The 19,590-nt window shown below is 39.7% G+C and overlaps 1 protein-coding gene across 4 annotated transcripts in view; it reads left to right on the top strand.

The window, feature by feature from the left end:
- Window positions 1-19,590, top strand: part of AFG2A (AFG2 AAA ATPase homolog A) — a 276,000-nt gene that overhangs the window by 44,889 nt on the left and 211,521 nt on the right. For all 4 annotated transcript variants that reach the window (XR_009453050.1, XM_059698095.1, XM_059698094.1 and 1 more), the window contains one exon: window positions 17,961-18,170. Coding sequence is in view for 3 of the 4 variants with exons in the window: in XM_059698095.1 (XP_059554078.1) it covers window positions 17,961-18,170 (210 nt within the window). In the remaining variant the exon portion in view is untranslated. The remainder of the gene's footprint in view (window positions 1-17,960; window positions 18,171-19,590) is intronic.

The following is a 19,590-nucleotide window of genomic DNA, read 5'->3' as shown; positions in this document are numbered from 1 at the left end:
GATTCAGTACTGTTCTAAAAAATGCTATAGGGACATCCTGTGTATCGTTTATCAAGTTTTCCCTGATGGTAACATCTGCAAAACTAGAGTACATTATCACAAGCAGGATATTTATATTGTCTTAATCACTGATCTTATTCAGATTTTCCCAGAATTACTTGTATTCGTTTATGTGTGCGCGCACGTGTATATTTACACCTATGGAGTTCTATTACATGTAAAGGTTGTGCATCTTGCCAGAATCAAGATGCTAAAAAGTTCCACCACCACAATGGTCCCCTGTTTTGCCCTTTTACTAGTATAATCACACCCACCTTGTTTCTGCACCCATCTCTAAAATGTTTTCATTTCAGAAATGTTATATTAATGGAATTATATAGTATAGAGCAGTTCGAGATTAGGTTGTTTCACTTAATATAATTCCCTGGAGATGCATTCAAATTGTTATGTGTATCAATAGTTTGTTCCTTTCTATTGCTAAGTAGTAGTCTGTGGTATATGTACCATAGTTTAACCACTCGCTTGCTTTTTAAAGGATATCTGGTCTGTTTCCATTTGGGGGCTATTATAAATAAAGCTGCTATGAATATTCTTGCACAGGTTCTGTGTGAATGTAACTTTTCATTTCTCTGGAGTAAATGCCCAAGAGTGCAGTTGCTGGGTAGTATACTAATTGCATGTTTAGTTTTATCAGAAAATGTCAACTAGGCTAATTTCAGAAAAAAAAAAATCTGCTAGTTATGAGGCCTTCTACTAATGAAGCTTGATGGATTGTGGGGTCTTTTTACATTTAGTTTATCATAGATATTCTTTGCAAAGTTCTCAATCCAATCACCACAAGGGCAAGACGTTACCCTTTCAGCATGGATCATCTGTTATATCCTCCATGTCCCAAGTGGGCCTGTTATATTAATATTTCTGGAAAGTGAACAAAGCATTGGTAGTATTGAGGTACAGGATGGACCATTAAGCTTTCCTGAACTGTATCTCTGTGCTGCTCAAGGAGAGTTAACAGATTGTTCTCTATCAGTTTTAGGAGTGTTCTGATAGAAGTGGGGAATTTTGGACTGTTATTTCCTTTTGCCTCTATAATATCACACCATTTTAATTTCTCTTTTGCGGTAGTCCTGTTGCTGCTGAGACACTCTTTAAAAGCTCTAACATTATAGCAATTTGAAAACTTAGAGCCTTGTTAGAGAGTCAGATATAATTTTGAACCTTTTGCCTCATTGTATATAGATGTGTTAATATTCAGTTTTCTTGGTCATTAACATATTTTAATCGTAAGCTAAAAAATAAAAGACTCAAAAGATAGCAAGTCAACAGAGTAGGCTGTGGAACCGTATAGTGAGAAGAATTCAATGGATTTTTTTCACTTTTAAAAGTGACCATTCCTTGAAAAATGTGTTTTATGGTCAAATAGAGGCCTGGTGCACAAGATTCGTGAACTCAGGTGGGTGTCTCTCAGCCCAGTCTGCGCCCTCTCGCAATCCGGGAAGCCCTCAGGGGATATCTGACTGATGACTTAGGCCCGCTCCCGCCAGGCCTAAGCTGTCAGTTGGACATCCCGGGGGGGGGGGGGGCTTAGCGCTGCTGCGGAGGCAGAAGAGGCTCCTGCCACCGCCACTGCCCTCACCAGCCATGAACCCAGCTTCTGGCTGAGAAGTGCTCCCCCTGTGGGAGCACACTGACCACCAGGGGTCATCTCCTGTGTCGAGCGTCTGCCCCCTTGTGGTCAGCGCGTGTCATAATGACCAGTCGTTCTGCTATTCGGTTGATTTGCATATTAGCCTTTATTATACAGGATTAGAGGCCCAGGGCACAAAATTTGTGCATGGTGGGGAGGGGTGGTCCCTCAGCCCGGCCTGCGCCCTCTCCCAATCTGGGACCCCTTGTGGGGATGTCTGATCCCCATGGGGATTGGGCCTAAGCTGGCAGTCGGACCTCCCTCTCGCAATCTGGGATGCTGTATGCACCAGTGATCATACTTTTCATACAGGTAAAAGGCATCTTGCTGTTGTATGGGCAGCTACATTTTTTTTTGCCCTGATTATAAAAAGTAGTATATAACATGATCCTTCTGAGACAGTAGCACCATTTCCCCCATCTTATGGGTAGAAAAAGTGAAGCAGAGAGAAGTTAAGCAATTGGCTTTGTCACCCAGTTTTAAGTGTCAGAATCAGGGCTGACTACAAAATGTGCAAGCCAGAATCCATGCATGTCATCACTGCATCATCCGGTTTTTTCAGTGTTAGAGTAGCCTTGCCAAGTTTTAATTTTTAAATCTAAGAGACTGTTCCCAATATATAGAGTAGGGTCCCTAGGCCTGGCGGGTGATCATGGTTGATCTGTGGGGCGGTTGGGAGGCTCCCCATCCCCCATTGTCACCAGTCGCCAGTTGCCTCCCTCTGCGGGGCAACTAGCGGGCGGGGCGATTGGGGGGCCCCGTTGGCAACCACCTTGGTTGGCAGCCTGCCACTGCCCACTTGCTGGCCCTGACCGAGGGCAGCTCCTGTGTTTAGTGTCTGCCCCTGGTGGTCAGTGCACATCATAGCGACTGGTCATTCCATAGTTCAGTCGATTTGCATATTAGGGTTTTATTATATAGGACTAGAGGCCCGGTGCACAAAAATTTGTGCACTCGGGGGGGAGGGGGAGGTCCCTCAGCCCGGCCTGTGCCCTCTCGCAGTCTGGGACCCCTCGGGAGATAACGACCTGCTAGCTTAGGCCTGCTCCCGGGTGGCAGAGGGCAGGCCCAATCCCTAGGTGCAGCCCCTGGTTGGGCTCAGAGCAGGGCCGATTGGGGAGTTGGGGCGCCGCCCCCTGTCATGCACAGAGCAGGGCGGATCGGGAGGTTGCGATGCCACCCTCAGTCACGCTCAGGGTAGGGACGATTGGGGGGTTGGGGCACTGCCCCCTGTCACACTCAAGGCAGGGTCGATGGGGAGGTTGCGGCGCCACCCCCTGTCACGCACAGAGCAGGGCCCATCAGGGGGTTGGGGGCTCCGTACCCTGTCACGCACAGAGCAGGGTCGATCAGGGGGTTGGGGAGCTCCCCCCGTCACGCACAGAGCAGGGCGGATCAGGGGGTTGGGGCGCCTTCCCCTGTCACGAACAGAGCAGGGCAGATAGGGAGGTTGTGGCCCCGCCCCCTGTCACACACAGAGCTGCAGGGCGATCAGGGGGTTTGGGCGCTGCCCCCTGTCACGCTGATCCCGGTGCTGGGAGGCATATTACCCTTTTACTATATAGGACAGAGGCCTGGTGCATGGGTGGGGGCTGGCTGGTTTGCCCTGAAGGGTGTCCTGGATCAGGGTGGGGGTCCCAACTGGGGTGCCTGGCCAGCCTGGGTGAGGGGATGATGGCTGTTTGCAGCTGGTCACACACCCTTCAGGATGGGGGTCCCCCCTGTGGTGCCTGGCCAGTCTGGGTGAGGGGCTGAGGGCTGTTTTCAGGCTGGCGGGTGACTGAAGCTCCCAACCGCTCCTTTTTTTCTTTTTTTATTCTGGGCCAGCTTTAGCTCTGGCTCCAGCTCTTAGGCCTCTGCTGCTAAAATCAGGTATCTGGTTTGTTTAGGTTCTATAATCAAAACACCGTATCAACTCCAGCTCTGAGATCCCGGCCGGCTGAAAGCTGGTTTCTGGGGTTTTGTTTAGCTTCTATATTTGTTACAATGTTTCAAACTGCAAGCTCAGAGGCCGGCAAGGCAGGCGGGGAACGTTGGAGTCCTCCGTCACTGAAGCAAGCAAGCCTCATGTTAGCTTCCAGCTGCCTGGCTGCCAGCCGCCATATTGGCTGGCAGTTAATTTGCATATTGCCCTGATTAGCCAATGGGAAGGGTAGCGGTCGTACGCTAATTACCATGTTTCTCTTTTATTAGATAGGATAAGTTTGGGAAATGCTGGTGTAAATAAAATCAACTGTATTTCTTTGCTGCAGGATTTCTCAGTTTTTTGATATAGAGACTAAAGTGTCAAAAGAGCTGTTATGGAAACTTATTTGATCATGGATTATGTGGAGCAGGGACTTGTGCATTTTGCAGTGCGGTAGATTTCTAAAAATGACCACAAATTCTTCCCATCACTGTGTGCTTGCCCTTTATACTGTAGCTTTGTAGTTCCTGTCATAAAAGAGATAGAGTTAAGTTTTTTCCCTTTTGAATCTGTGCTAGGCCATGTAACTTGCTTTGGCCAATAGGATATTAACAGTCATGATGCAAGCAAGCTTGAAAGCGCTTTGGTCTTGCCTGCTCTTGCTGCTCTTTGAGACCCTGCATTAGCCATGTGAAGAAGTCTGTACTCCTTTCCTGGGGGGTGAGAGATCATGTGGAGCAGAGATAAGCCCTACTACCTGAGTTCCTCTTAGTCCAGCCATCCACCCAGTTGTCAGACATGTTGCCACATTAGACTATCCCACCCCAATCGAACTTTGCTCAGACCAGAACCCCAGTAAACCCTCAGAATTGTCAGAAATAATATGTCTGTTGTTTTAGCCACTAAAAGCTAAGTGATACACTTGTTAACTTAAAGAACACAATTATTTTGTAAACAACACCCAAGAGATAGGAACATCCCCTGGGCCTACCTGCTAGTTTAGGCTACTTAAGGTGGTTTTGAATTCTTTTTGAAACATTTTTAAATTTACTTAACTGAACTTACAGCCTACCTTTGGGGTTTTTCCAAAAGCTCTGTAGGAGAACATGCTAATTTAGTAAGAATAATTTGACAAATAGGGTTATGAAATAGTGAATGGTTAATGTTGGGTTAGTAGAAACTTTTCATTTCTTTGGAATTTATGGTCTAAAGTTTGAGCACATTGGTATGAATACTTTTATTTGCAGTATTTATCTTAATTTTATTGGCTACTGTTGTATAGTATAATGGGTCAGGTAGATGCCTAACCATAAAATGCCATATGTGAAAATTTCAGATGATAGGGTTATAAATCAACTACACCATCCAAAAACACTTTAGTTTTTTAAAAAATTTAGGAACTAGGGAAACATACAGTGAGGTTTTAAACTTCAAACTGCTGCCAATGGAGAATGTGTTTAAACAGTGGCTGTCAGCTCTTGGACCTGCTGAACTGATTTATTCATCACAGGAACTGGTACTATAACTGCACTTTTAATTGCGCTAATGAAAGATTTTTTCCTTTATTTTCTTTTGATACAGTATTTACAATCCATGGACTGGTGCCATTTTCCATTTGGCACTTTATGGTTTGGCATGGGGCCATGGTGTCCTGTGATGTTACTCATGAGCTCCGTCGTGGTTACCCCTGGTCAAAGGACTTTCTTATATTGCTTTTTATGCTCACTTCAGATTGTAAAAAATTTCCTGAGAAGTCAACATTTCTATAATTGGATTCCTAAACTTCACCCTTCTGATTTCTGGCTACTACATCTACAAAAATATCTCCAAATTATTTCTGCAGAACGTTTAATGCTTATTTTGCTATAGAAAACCTGCTTCAAGTAGCTATTTAATTGTGAACATTTAATAGTAAATTGAGCATTCAACATCTTTTGAGAAAAGATTTTTGTGTGTGAAATTAAAACCTTGAAATCACACTTGCCTATTTATATTTAAGTTTGAAAGAAATGTCTTAAGATGGGAATATTGCCAGTTATAATATAATACATTATTAATTTTAGGAGACCGTAAGTGTTAGCCACTTACTTAAATTAATGTTTCCCTTTTTTTTTGGACATTCTGAAATGGTGATTATACCACTTGGTGTATTAAAAGTCAAATGCATTTTACAATTAATTGGTGATTAAAGTCAAATGTATTTCTTTACCACAAGAATTCCTAGAATCTTTGAATATTCTAATATATAATGTGAAAGCTCAATATTTCACTCAGAGATAACAACTGTTAATATTTTGTAATAGTTCCTATAGATTTTTTTCTGTGTATATAGATATTTTAGTATAGGATATCATTTTATATTCTGCCTTTTTCACTTAAAATTATATGGTAAACATTTTATTTTAAAATTTATTGGCTAATATCTTTTTAATGACCAAATAATAGACTTAGTTGAATAAACCATAATTTGTTTTATCCTTCTATTCTCAAATATTTAGGTTTTTTTGTTTTTCTCTAAAATGGTTATAAACATGATTTGTGTCCACATCTTTGCATTTATGATTCCTAGAAGTTGAATTACCAGACTAAAATATCTGCTTTTTAAAGCTAAGTTGTTTTTTTCAAAAAGATTGTTCTGATTTATAATCATGTGATAAAATTTTTAAATTACAAAGAGCTTAAAATCTTATTTTATTGTCACTTTAGTCCTTTTCCTTTTTACTATCTACTACAGTTTATTTTCTTGACTGAAAAGATCCTCTTTATTATTATGAGGAATGCCTTAGCAGGTTTGGCTCTGGATAGAGTGTCGACCTGTGAGCCAAAAGGTCCCGGGTTCGATTCCAGTCAAAGGCACGTACCTCGTACCTCGGTTGCAGGCTCCTCCCGGTCCCTGGTCAGGGCCCGTGCAGGAGGCAACCAATTGATGTGTTTCTCTCACATCAATGTTTCTCTCTGTCTTTCCCTCTCTCTTCCACTCTCTCTAAAGCAAAACAAAACACAAAATACAAAGAAAACAAAATTATTTATTAGGAATAATACTGGATAATTTTTAGATGCATAGAGAATTTAAAAAGAAAATGAAAAATACCTATAATATCTTCTCCTTCCTATAAAAATGTTTAATTTTTAGCAAAAGGGTGTAGCTTGATAATTTTTTAAATGGATTTTAAGTTTTATGAGAGCAGAGGTTCTTTATATTTTTATCCTTGGTACCTAGCATATGACTAGCACATAAGAGATGTCCAATCAATATCGTTGAATGAATGAGTGAATATAATTTTTCATGAAAAAATGTATTAGATGGTCCATTTCAGATATATCTGAAAAAATATGTCATCTTTTACACCAAAATACAGTATACTTGGTTATCACCCACATTCTTTATATTTTTTATATTTTATAAAGCAGTTGATTTCTGTAGTGAATTTTAATCCTTACTGTTTATTCAATGAATATAACATTTTGGAATTATGATGCCTGTAATAGTGCTAAGCTATCTACTCTGGAAGGATATAGAGTAGTCCTTTATACTTTCTGCAGAAACATGTTATTTCCTTAATCTATTAGAAATTTTCATTAAGGTAAAGAAAAACTATGCTTTCAATATGTGGTATTTTTACATTATTATTGTATTTACACCCTAGCAATTATTACTGATAAATAGCAATCTGACCAAATATATACCAATTAATTGTTATTAAGCTTAATTCATTTATGTATCTTAACCTCCCCTTCCCAATCCCCAGGCTTTCCCTATTTCATTTTATGTAGTTTTGATTTATCTCTTATTTGGAAATAATCCATCTTTATACTTGTGATGATGTGTTTAGATTACAGTTTTCAGAATTTGGATACTGGTTCAGAATAAGCTAAAAGTCAAGAAAAAGATGGAGCTTTAATTTCATGTGAACCTACTTTTGTAAAGTGAACTGCAACCAGAACCTCAGGATTGACTATATGGCCCCAAACCCCTTTGTAAACTTGGGTCCAAGTTAAACCTCCTAGTAGTCAGCAGTCACATTAAGTGTATACCACATGTCATTAGTTAAACTAACACTCCTTATTTACTCCCATTTTAGAAAGTAGCAAACTTTTTAATTATATGAATAATCAAAAGGCTTTCTGATTCACTAATTACATATTCAAAATTTACTGGTGTATTTTCATTTGGCACCTTTTCAGATGAGAGGAGATCATCAGAATGTGACAAGCCAGTTGAATTTCATAGGATGAGCTCATTAGCATTACTTTTCTGGTGCAGAGATTTGAGTAAAATAGTTTAATTGACCATAATTACTCTTCACGTACCCTCGGGATAATTAGAATTTGAGTTTCTGTATTTTAAAAACACTATTCTATATTTTCTTTATTTTTTACAGATTCAAAGGATTGGGGGTTTCTGTGATGCTTTCCTAAACAACAGATTGCTTTTTTTGGAATAGATATTACAACCTGTGGAAATTCTATTAATTCCACATTGGTTCTTGGCAGGGCTTTTGAAATGGGTTTCTTTTGATTTGGGTTCTTGTTGTCTAGACAGAAGAGTGTCTTCTATCACTCCCAAGATCCCAGTCTTCCCTGCCAACTTCTCTTGTACATTTTTATAGTTTTAAGTAATAACAATTGAACAGGAAAGCACATTTGGGAAAGTAGATTACTTTGAACCAGGAAATACTCTGTGCCAAAATCAAGATTGTAGTTTTAGCCTTATTACATATTTTAGAAGTTTAACTCTTTTGTTCCACTTTTCTTTTTATACCTTACTTTTCTCAGACTTCTTTTATAGGAGCAGAAATGAAGAGAGACAAAAGTTGTTGGAAGAATCACCATTTTATGTTCTCAGATCCTGGTTAACTTATGTGAAATCAAACATGTTCTTTTAAATATAAACGGCAAACTCTTAATTTGTGGTTTTTTATGGGTGTCTTTTGAATTTATAAGGAAATTTTTAATAATGCTGCACTTGTGTAGTTGATCAGAACTCAATAAAACTTGATGAGTGTTTGCTAAAAACATATTTTCCTTTGGAGTAAAGGAGATTATTGGTAGGGTTAATGTGGTTCTTTGTGGCACTATACTTCTTCATATCCCCTTCTACAGGAATGGAGAAATTAATTGCACACTCATCTGATCTCACCTGTTAGTCCTTATGTCCCAATACTTCTTAGAGTGATATTTCCAAAAGAAATTAAAGCCATCAGTATAACTACCTGTTGATCATCTCTAAGATGAAGTCTATGCTTTTTAAAGTTGGTATTCTTAACCTGGCTCATGCCTCCTTCACTTTCATCTTACATTAGTATTGTTAAACCATTCTGTTGGTGGCTGTGGCACCAAGTCAGACCGGACCTGGGTTCAGCAACCTCGGTTCTTAAGTTCTGGCTAGGAAAGGATTCAGAGCCAAGATTCAAACTGTAAGAGAACTTCCTATATAATAAAGAGATAATATGCTAATTAGACCAAACAGCAGAGCGACCATCTGGATGAGCTTCCAGATGAAGCTGGGCAGTGAGGGCTAAGCCCCTTGCATGAATTTCGTGCATCGGACCTCTAGTCCTATATAATAAAAAGGTAATATGCAAATTGACCCTAACAGCAGAATGACTGGGAATGACTGGTCACTATGACACACACTAACCACCAGGGGGCAGACACTCAATGCAGGAGCTACCCCCTGGTGGTCAGTGTGCTCCCACAGGGGGAGCTCTGCTCAACCACAAGCCAGGCTGACGGCTGCCAGTACAGTGGTGGTGGTGGGAGCCTCTCCCGCCTCCTCAGCTGCGCTAAGGATGTCCAACTGCAGCTTAGGCCTGCTCCCTGCTGGCAAGTGGACATCCCCCGAGGGCTCCCGGGATGCCAGAGGGATGTCTGACTGCCAGCTTAGGCCCAATCCCCCCAGGGAGCGGGCCTAAGCCAGCAGGTGGACATCCCCTGAGGGGTCCCAGACTGCGAGAGGACACAGGCCGGGCTGAGGGATCCCCCGGAGAGCACAAATTTTTGTGCACTGGGCTTCTAGTTTATTTATAAAATCACAAAGGTAGAAGAAGTAATTTGTAGAAGAAATGGGCTTAGGAAGCAAGTTATAAAAGTAAAGAAAGGGCTCTTGGAGCTTGGGAGTGAGGAAGGTAATGGTAATGTGCCTGGAGGAAGGGAGAGCACACTGGTCCTGAGGTCAGCCTTGGTGTAGCTTGTCTAGTTTTGCTACTTTTCTTGGCCTGGAGCTGAAATACAGCTGAGGCCTAGTTGTTAATCTCTAGGGAGGCAGGGTGAGGGGGTCCAAACTGAATGACAAGCCATATACTAGGGGAGGAAGGTCACCTTGGTGACGAGGTCCCACTCAACAATTGTCTTTTGCTAGGCATCCAGGCTTCTCACCCTGGTGACCTGTACCTAACCCAGTGCCCCAGGTAAACTTACCTGGTCAAACTGGTACAGCATAGCCCAAGGCCCAGAGATTATCTCCAAGATGCCTGACAAGGGCCACTCCTAAAGACTGGCCTTTTTTTGGAATGGGTAGGGTTTGAGCAACCCAGGCATTCTGAATCAAACCTTTCTTGAACACTATCACCTTACTAAACTCCATACTATTTGGATTTTATTAGTTTTTCCCTAATAACCTTTGTCTAATTAAGGATCCCATCTAGGCCATCACATTACATTTAGCTATCTGTCTCCTTAGAATTCTCTGGGCTGTGACAGTGTTTCTTACTCTTATTAGTTTTTTAATGGCCTTGACAATTTTGAGGTTTGCTGGTCAGGTCTTTTGTAGAATGTCCCTTAATTTGACTTTGGCTGTTTTTAATATGGTTAATCTGGAATTATGGGGTTTGGGGAAGAAGACCACAGAGGTGGAATCCATTCCCATCAGAGCTTAACAAGGGTATAATATTAAATTTGAACCTTTAATTATCTAATTTAAAAAATTTCCAGCCCCTCATGAGTACTTAACTAGAATTTAGGCTGATGTGTGGCCTACATGCAAAATTTGTTCTCAGTGGCTCTTAATCATGTTTAATCTACAACATTCCTCTTTTCACTGGTGTCAATATCTCTAATGTCCACAACTTTAAATTTATCTAGAGATAGTAGGGAAAGGCAGTCAGGATGTAGAACAGTAACCCATCAAGTGATGGATCAGGGAAGCTAAAACAGGTCCCTTTTACTAGATGAGAATCTGGAATAAAACGTGGTCAGGTCCCCAAGTATGATTGTTATCATTTTCATATGCCTCTCTTTCTTCCCCAAGATGAACTGAAGGTAAGTATTAGGGGCTCCAAATGGTTCAACCTCATTCATTCTCTTCAGTTGGCCTTACTCCCACTCAGTGTTCATGTCCCTGCAAATGTCAGATTGTCTAGAAAGCTGTATTCTTCAAGCATGTTGTATGCTCTTGTAGCGTCCCTGTATTTTTTGCTAGTTTTAAAATTAAGTAATTATGAATATATTTGTTTAATGTCTGCCTCTCCTTCCAGACTGTAAGCTCCACGATGTAGAGACCATGTCAGTCTTGTGCATTCTTCATCCCTCACTCTGTATATATCTGAGTGAATAAGTGAATAAATGAGTAGATGAATGGATATTTGATATTAAAACCTCTATCACCTACAGCTGTAAGAGTCGGATCTCTTGTTGATACCTGTAATACCTGAAGCCCCATACTTATCAGAAGTTATATAAAAGATAAAAAGTTAGCCCTGGCTGATTTGGCTCAGTGGATAGAGTGTGGGCCTGTGGACTACAAGGGTCCCAGGTTCGATGCCGGTCAAGGGCATATGCCTGGGTTGTGGGCTCAATCCCCAGTAGGGGACGTGCAGGAGGCAACCAATCAATGATTCTCATCATTGGTGTTTCTATCTTCCCCCTCTCTTCTGAAATCAATAAAAAAATATTTTTTTGAAAAAAGATAAAAGTTACACAACTTTTACCCCAGGATAGATAATTTTTGCTCAACTATCTACCACCTAGGCTTGTGCAGTTCTTGAGACTTTCTTGACCTTTCTCGTTGAATATGCTTATGATAAATGTCTAATTTCTCCAGGCAACTTCTTCCTCCACAATTTTCTTTTAGCATCATCTTTCGGGCCTGATTCTCAAGCTGAAAATCCTAGCTATTACATGTAGCACCTTTAGCATCCAGGGACAAGTTTAATTATGGTATAAGGAAAAATCTTTTGTTCTTTTTCTAAATATTCACCATTATTAAGACTGCTGTAAGGACTGTTTTCTGACATCTCCTTTATTCTTTGTCAGGGCGTTCTTATACATCTGCTTTCAAGCCAAAACATCAGTGACAATCCTCTTTCCCCAGCATGTTGGCTCTCTGGCCAGTGTTAGTTATTCGCTCCATGTGGGAACTTCCTTTCGGGTCTGTATCTCAAGATACAGAGTGAGAACTACTTAAGAATTTACTTAATGAATTGTGCAGCTTTCTGACAGAGAGAGGGGCCTCTTCTCTTTGCCTCCTATTTAACAAAAACTTGGAGCATCTCTAGGGCCAGTTTTGGCAGGAGAGGGTTTTTCTTTCTGTATATGAAAATATTTATTGTCAACCAACCATCAGAGGAAATAGAGGAAAGCGTTTGAATTTACACCCCAATTATTTGGACATATCTGGGCTAGAAAATGTCATGCAAGGCATGTGTATGTCTGTATGCTTTCACATGTTGGTGACACTTTACACTAGTTCTGAGCCTGCTGCTATGTTGCTAACTCTCCTAGTTTTCTCATCTCATGGCCTACCAGGCTGTTCCCCTGTCATTTCTACCCTTCTGCTGCTTTCTTTTGAAGTTGATACAGAGAAGTATATGTTTGGCCATTTTACCCTTTACCAAACCTTGAGCATCTGTAATGTATGAGGCAGTATGTTGGGAAGGTCCTGGTGGTACATACTTTTATAACAAAGAGCCTTTTTATTTGATTATCATTCACACATACCACAAATTTCCAAAAAGAAATAATCAGAACAAAATTTATTTAAAATTTTTTACTATTTAAAATGATTTTTCTGGGCCTTTTATATGATTTATTTCAGTTTGGGGGCATTTGGTCATGTATTACCTATGGGTGATTTAAAATTCACTTGAGGAATGTGTTGCTTCTTTAGCACCTGGGAGTGGGGGCCAATCAGTAGAAATCCCCGTTTCTTTCCTCTGTTCTTGTATTCTTCATTTCCTTTATCCACATTCCTTTATCTTTTCCCAGTTCTGCTGTGCCTTAGTAAGAATGGTAGAGGTTACTAAGCAGTTTCTTAAATAATCAATGCATTTTCTGCTGATCACAGCTGTATTTCATAAATTAGAAAAAAATATATTTTAATGAGATACAAAAATTTTAGGTGAAGCTTTATCATTTTCATGATGTGAGTTTTAATTTCTTTTTTCAATTATTACTGCTGTTTTTCTTTTTTTTTCGTTCTTGTTTAAAGTTTCCATTTTTTTATCAGATTTTTTTTTTTTTCTTCTACTTGTTCATCTGGCAAAAGTAGTTTTTTAAAAGCTCATTTTGGAAATGTTTAACCATTTTAAGGCTGAATTAACCATTTTAAGTTTGTGATCTAAGGGAAGCTTATTTAGATAATAATATATGTGTAGATAAGGTTTGACTTCATACATAGCCAGCTTTCTGAGAACAGCTCATAGTAAGTTTGATGGTAATATATAGTGATATTTTAGAAATTAAGTTCAGATTATAATATAATCATTAAACTGATTATGAAATATTTGTCTTTAAGTTGGTCATGTTTTCCCTGTTCCTTGAGGTATGTGCCTTTTTTTACTTGAGTAATTCATCTTTTTTATCTTAATGTTTTCCCTTATAAATTAGGAATTAATAGGAACATCTGGCTCTCATAGCTTTTTTAATGTTTTATTGAGGTGCTTAATATGATTTATTAAAGAATGAGGTCACCCCGATCAGTGGCAATTTGCAATTAGTGGGGAAGTTTTGGTGTACAGTTTCTTACATTGTTTCTCATCCACTTTTTTAGCTCCTTGTGCTCTTACCTGTGACATTGTTATGCAAAATGGAAGGGAAACAGGCAAAGGGGAAAAGCTGAGTCCAGAGAGAAAAGACAAGGACAAAATAGCACACTCAGCCCCTCCCACCCTCTGTGCAGGGTGCTGCTCCATGTTTTTACTTGCCACATGTCCCACCCTTGACTTTTCAGACTCCTCATGTAGTTGGGGTTTGAATTTTGAATAAAGTTTTTATTTTTAATCAATTGGGGATTGGCGGTGTAGATGGTTTGGGACCCTATAGTAGAACTGGAGCTTTGACTTGATTTTTTAAGAATTCTCCAAAGAATACATTTTTAAAGCATAGGGGAAAATACTTGTCTTTTTACTATATAAAGCTAAAGGCTTTCACTTATTTTCAATTAGATCTAAGAACACATTTGAACATTGCTGCTCCCTAATTTTGCTTTATGGAAATCTTTTGCTTGTTTTTCCTTTTGGATCTTGGAGGTTAGATTTTCTCAACTTACTTCTTTCTGCATTATGTAGTATCTTTAGAAATTCGGTATGTTTACTATTTCAAAACAAAATCAATGTACTTTAAACATTTGAATTGTTAAAAAGCTATTGTATGGCCCAGCAGAGAATTTGGAACAGGTGCCAACATACTTGCTTCTGCCTGGCTTCTTGTCCTTATGTTAGAACTTGTTAGCATGAATGAACAAAATGAAAAGTTGCAATATTTTCGATAAAAATAACACTTTAAAAAGAATTTTTGTTCCTGGCAGTGTAAAAATTGGCACCTACCAAATAAGAGGACTCACAGATATATAAAGACACTGTCAGCCCCTCTGGAACTACTGAATTCCTCCCTCATAGTAATTCTCCCAATGTCTGCAATCCAGTTCATTAATTTTTATTTTGTCCTCTTGGAACTTGTCCATAAAAGTTTTTTTTTTCCTTTCTTTTTTAACCTGATCATCAGGTCTTTTGGCTGCTATGGGTGTGTAGTTTGAGTTGAGGTTTTTTTTGTGTGTATTGTTGGATTCTTGTCCAGAAAGTACTATAAGATGTTGGGGGTGGGGGTCATTTTCCTTGGGAAATTTATCTCACTGCTCTGTCTCTGCTTGTTTGACAGCTGTTCCTTCACTTCTAACTTTATTACTAATTCAAAGAGTTATAAAGCCATGTGTGAGCAGCTGTTCACTGTTTCATTAGGACAAAATAGAAAGAAAGGACCCAACTATTATCAGGAGTGATTTAGGTTAGGTTGTAGAAATAATTTTCTGGCAGTTATGATATAGTAACTTAGTAAAAAGAGAGAGTTGTAGAATTTTTTAAAAAGAGCATAAAATAGTATTTGTTGAAAGATGAGAGAAGTTGAAAGATGAAATACTGACTGAAGATGGGATAGTGAACCACCTAGTTTTGAATTCCTGTTCTAGTTCTAGGATTTTATGATTTCATGCTGGAGTTTATTCTCTTACAGACTAACTTTTCCCATGACTTTCTGTGTTTAAGACTCTTCGTGCAATTGTAAGCTTTTAAAGCTGATTTATATTTATTTTTGAGTTGATATCTTAGCTATAGAAAAACTTCATTTATTTAGCACCCAGGTGCTGAATTAAAATTTAAAACTTGTTTGCTTTTAGTTAAAGAAATGTAATAATCAGACAAAGGGAAAAAGAATAGAAAAATTTGGTAATTAAATATTGCTCATGGAACTACATAGAGATGGCTTAATCCTTATCTTTTGTCACTAGTCCTTCAGAATATAATTATTATAATCATGTTTTAGACCTTTAAATAATACCTAGCATGTGTTAAATAGGTACTGTGTGCCTGGCTAAAAGTGCAGCTAATTTAATAGATAGTGTACTGTTTAATTCTCACAATAATCCTGGGAATTGTATGAATATGAAAAATGTATGAATATAAAATTGTGAATACATTATGATGTCATTGAAAATATATACACCCATGCGTTCGCGCACATGTATTTGAAAGGTTGTAAGTATTAACAATGGTTACTTTTAGGTGGTAGGAAAACAGATAATTCTTCTATTGTCCTTTATAATTTCTGTATTTATTATATATCAATTATCTTTATAATCATATGAGATGGGAATTGCTACTATTATTTTCACATTCTGACACGTTGGCCATGTCTTACATATGTGCAACAATTTCCAAATCGCTATCCTCACCATCTCACATATTTAGGAACTGTAAAACCATTTTAAATATTTTTTAGAAGTTTTTGTATTAATTTGTGGAAAGATATTTTATGTTTTTAGACAAAGTCTGTGTCTTTTAGGCTACTTTTCTTATTCCTCTCTAGATTACAAAATTTTGAGACTATTATCCTTGTGCCTTTACTGTTCCTAAGACAAGCCCAGCACATAGAAGATATTTTTCTTAAAGTTTATTTAATTTATTTTACTCGTAAATTCCAACTACAGTGCAATAATTGAAAACAAATTCCTTAATTTCCAAACATTTTTTTTGTCTTTGTCTTTTAATGTAACTCTATTATACACTTGCCCAAAGTCTGAGTCCTGGTTATTACCCTTGATTCCATATGCTTTTTCACTACCTCTCCAAATCTAATTAATTATTGTTGAAATGGATGAAGTGTTCGGGATAATAAACTCGCATTGTGTATGAAGAGACCTGAAAAATGCCGATGCCCTTTAATCCAATAATTCTTACTTTATGAAACAAATGCCAGGAAAGCAATTTAGAAAAAAAATTATATAGTCTCAGGATTATGGTTGGTAATACAGCATTCTCCTGGTTCTGTGGACAAAAACCATAACATGCAAATTCATTTGGGAAAAGTAATCTTTTTGTGATATTAACAACAAAAAAACACACAAAAAAACAACCTTCTGTTTTCTTAGATTTGTAGATTATTTTCTGACTTTTCTTCTTCATTTCCTCTTGCCTCTTAAATGCAGGTGGTGCCCAATACCCACATCTCTCTTCTCATGGTTGGCAATTTTAATGGATCTCATGGATTCTTTTGTTTGTATGTAGAGATTTCTGAAATCTGACATTCCAGGCCTATCCTCTTTACAGTGCTCCATTTGTGATGCTTACATTCAAAATACTCAGTTTTCATCTTTTGAATATCATGTAACTGTGAAAAAAATCTATCTTGTTTATTTTTCCTCCTGAAGATCATTTTTCTGTGGTCCATATTCTATCAACCTATCTTGACATCTTTTCTTTTCAATTCTCCCTTTTTCTTATTCCACCCTCAGAACCCTCCACTGTGGACCTGCATTGTCTTTCTGGTGTATCTTCATTATCTACAGGTGGTCACCTTAGTTTAAGCCGCTTTTTTTTTGTTTTTAAGGATGTTTGTGGTTGGTCTGTAATTAGTCTCCCTGCACACTCTATCCTCAAATGACTTTTGTCAGAGAATCTTCCTGATGCACAGATCAGACCACATCACTTTCTAGATTAAAACCTTCAAAGACTTCTTATGTGAATAAAGAGATTCTTAAACTCCTTAGTCTAGTCTTCAGGCTCCTCTACTACTATATGGCCTCAATTTAACTTTTCTAATTTTACTTCCCACCCTCAAAATTTTTTTCTCATATCCTTGTCATACTTTCTTCTGAGTCTTTCATCATATTTTCACATTTCTAGATCTCATCTAGGCTTCAAGAGTTGAATTTCAGATTTGCCTGCTAACTGGAAGGAATCTTTCCTTCCTGGGAACTCTCAAAGGCCTTTTCTGTTTCTTTGCTATTGTGCTTAGGATCCTTTCCATTGTACTATGGCTATTTCTGGGCATGTAACTGGTAGTTGTTAAGTTCTTTAATAAAGTTATTCATGTTTTATTTTTCTATTTCCTAATTAGTTCTTAATGCATATTAAGTAAATAATATGTAAGGAGCTCTCTTGTTGGGGGGGCATTTCATATTTGAGGAAAAGGAACAAAAATTTGAGGATATTTCATCAGTATGCCAGACAGAAAAGATTATATATTCCATAAGTACCTACAGAAATATATTTTCAAGTATTTGCCGAAAAAGAAAGAAAATGAATTAGGTGTATAGATAAGACTTTGGGTCACTAATACAAACCATTTGCAAACAGATGAAACCTAATTTTAAAAGCCATCTAGAATAGAAGATAGACTTAGCAGTGTGTTCAATCATTTAAGCAGTTATTTATATAAGATTCGCAAGCAGAAACATTTTGTTTTTCTGTAGTATTTCTATAATCTGCAGATTACATTTTATGTACTTTTAATTAATCTTGATATTGTTGGAATTTCTTTTAGGATCCTCCTGATTTTTAAATGGTCTGTTCCTTCTCTTCTACTTCTTTTGTTGATCTTTTTTTTTAAGTTCTCTGTTCTGGAAAACTTATGTTTAGAACATGTTCTGTTTTGCAGGTATCCTGGTCAGATATAGGAGGACTGGAAAATATCAAACTGAAATTGAAACAGGCTGTGGAATGGCCCTTGAAACATCCGGAGTCTTTCACCCGAATGGGTATTCAGCCACCTAAAGGAGTTCTTCTGTACGGGCCACCTGGTTGCTCTAAAACGATGATTGCCAAGGCTTTGGCCAATGAAAGTGGACTGAATTTTCTAGCAATAAAGGTATGACATTAAGTTTTTAAATTGCTAATTTCTATTCTAGTCCCCTTAGAATCCACCCTCTCATTCCTGCCCTTCAGAGAACATGAGAAGGCAACTTAAGGAGTAGCTGATTTGAGTTTGATAGCAATGTAGTATAGGGAGATGAGAGATAAGTAAATTAGTTTCATCAGCAAATCAGGTGGACAGTAGAAGACTGCTTTATTTAGTTTCTTGATTCTCAGTATTTCTTACACTCATGTCTAATAGAAACCAGTCGTCTTTAGTTTTTACATTTTTAAATTATACTGATCACTTTTGCTCATCTAAGACTTAATTATAAATAAATAATAGGGGCCTGGTGAATGAAATTCGTGTACAGGTGTGGTCCCTAGGCCTGGCTGGTGATTGAAGCACGAGCAATCTGGTATAGAAGGGCATGTCCCAGCTGACCTCCGGGCCCTGGGCAACACCTGGACCTCGGGGCCCCAGTGCACCCCCTGTCTGCCTGAGTCATTGGGCCCCTGCCTAGCTCCCTTAGCGCCTGGGAACTGTCCCCCACCGCTGGTCGCTGTCTGCAGGGCGATTGGTGGGGCTGTGAGGCCCCTGCTCACACCTGTCTTGGCCTGGCACCTCCCACTCACCTGCTCCACCATCCCACCATGGTCCCTCTCTCATCGGGGCCATCAGGGCCTGCTGCCAGTGCCCTGTCACCGACACCTGCCTTGTTCTGTGCCACCCCCTGGTGGTCAGTGCATATCATGGCGAGCAGTCGAACTCCCGGTTGAGGGGACAATTTGCATATTAGGCTTTTATTCTATAGGACTAGAGGCCCAGTGCACAAAAATTTGTGCACTCGGGGGGTGGGGGGGCCCCTCAGCCCGGCCTGTGCCCTCTCGCAGTCTGGGACCCCTCCGGAGATAACGACCTGCTGGCTTAGGCCTGCTCCCGGGTGGCAGAGGGCAGGCCCAATCCCTAGGTGCAGCCCCTGGTCGGGCTCAGAGCAGGGCTGATTGGGGAGTTGGGGTGCTGCCCCTGTCATGCACAGAGCAGGGCAGATCGGGAGGTTGCGATGCCACCCCCAGTCACGCTCAAGGTAGGCCGATTGGGGGGTTGGGTCACCGCCCCCTGTCACACTCAAGGCAGGGTCGATGGGGAGGTTGCGGTGCCACCCCCTGTCACGCACAGAGCAGGGCCAATCAGGGGTTGGGGTGCTGCCCCCTGTCACTCACAGAGCAGGGACCATCAGGAGGGTTGGGGCTCCGTACCCTGTCACGCACAGAGCAGGGCCCATCAGGGGGTTGGGGAGCTCCCCCCTGTCATGCACAGAGCAGGTCCGATCTGGGGGTTGAGGAGCTCCCTCTGTCACTCACAGAGCAGGGCCCACCAAGGGGTTGGGGAGCTCCACCCTGTCATGCACAGAGCAGGGCCCACCTGGGGGTTG

Source organism: Myotis daubentonii, chromosome 5, assembly GCF_963259705.1.
Source record: "Myotis daubentonii chromosome 5, mMyoDau2.1, whole genome shotgun sequence".
Taxonomy (NCBI): domain Eukaryota; kingdom Metazoa; phylum Chordata; class Mammalia; order Chiroptera; family Vespertilionidae; genus Myotis; species Myotis daubentonii.
This window is presented reverse-complemented; position numbering and strand designations above follow the sequence as displayed.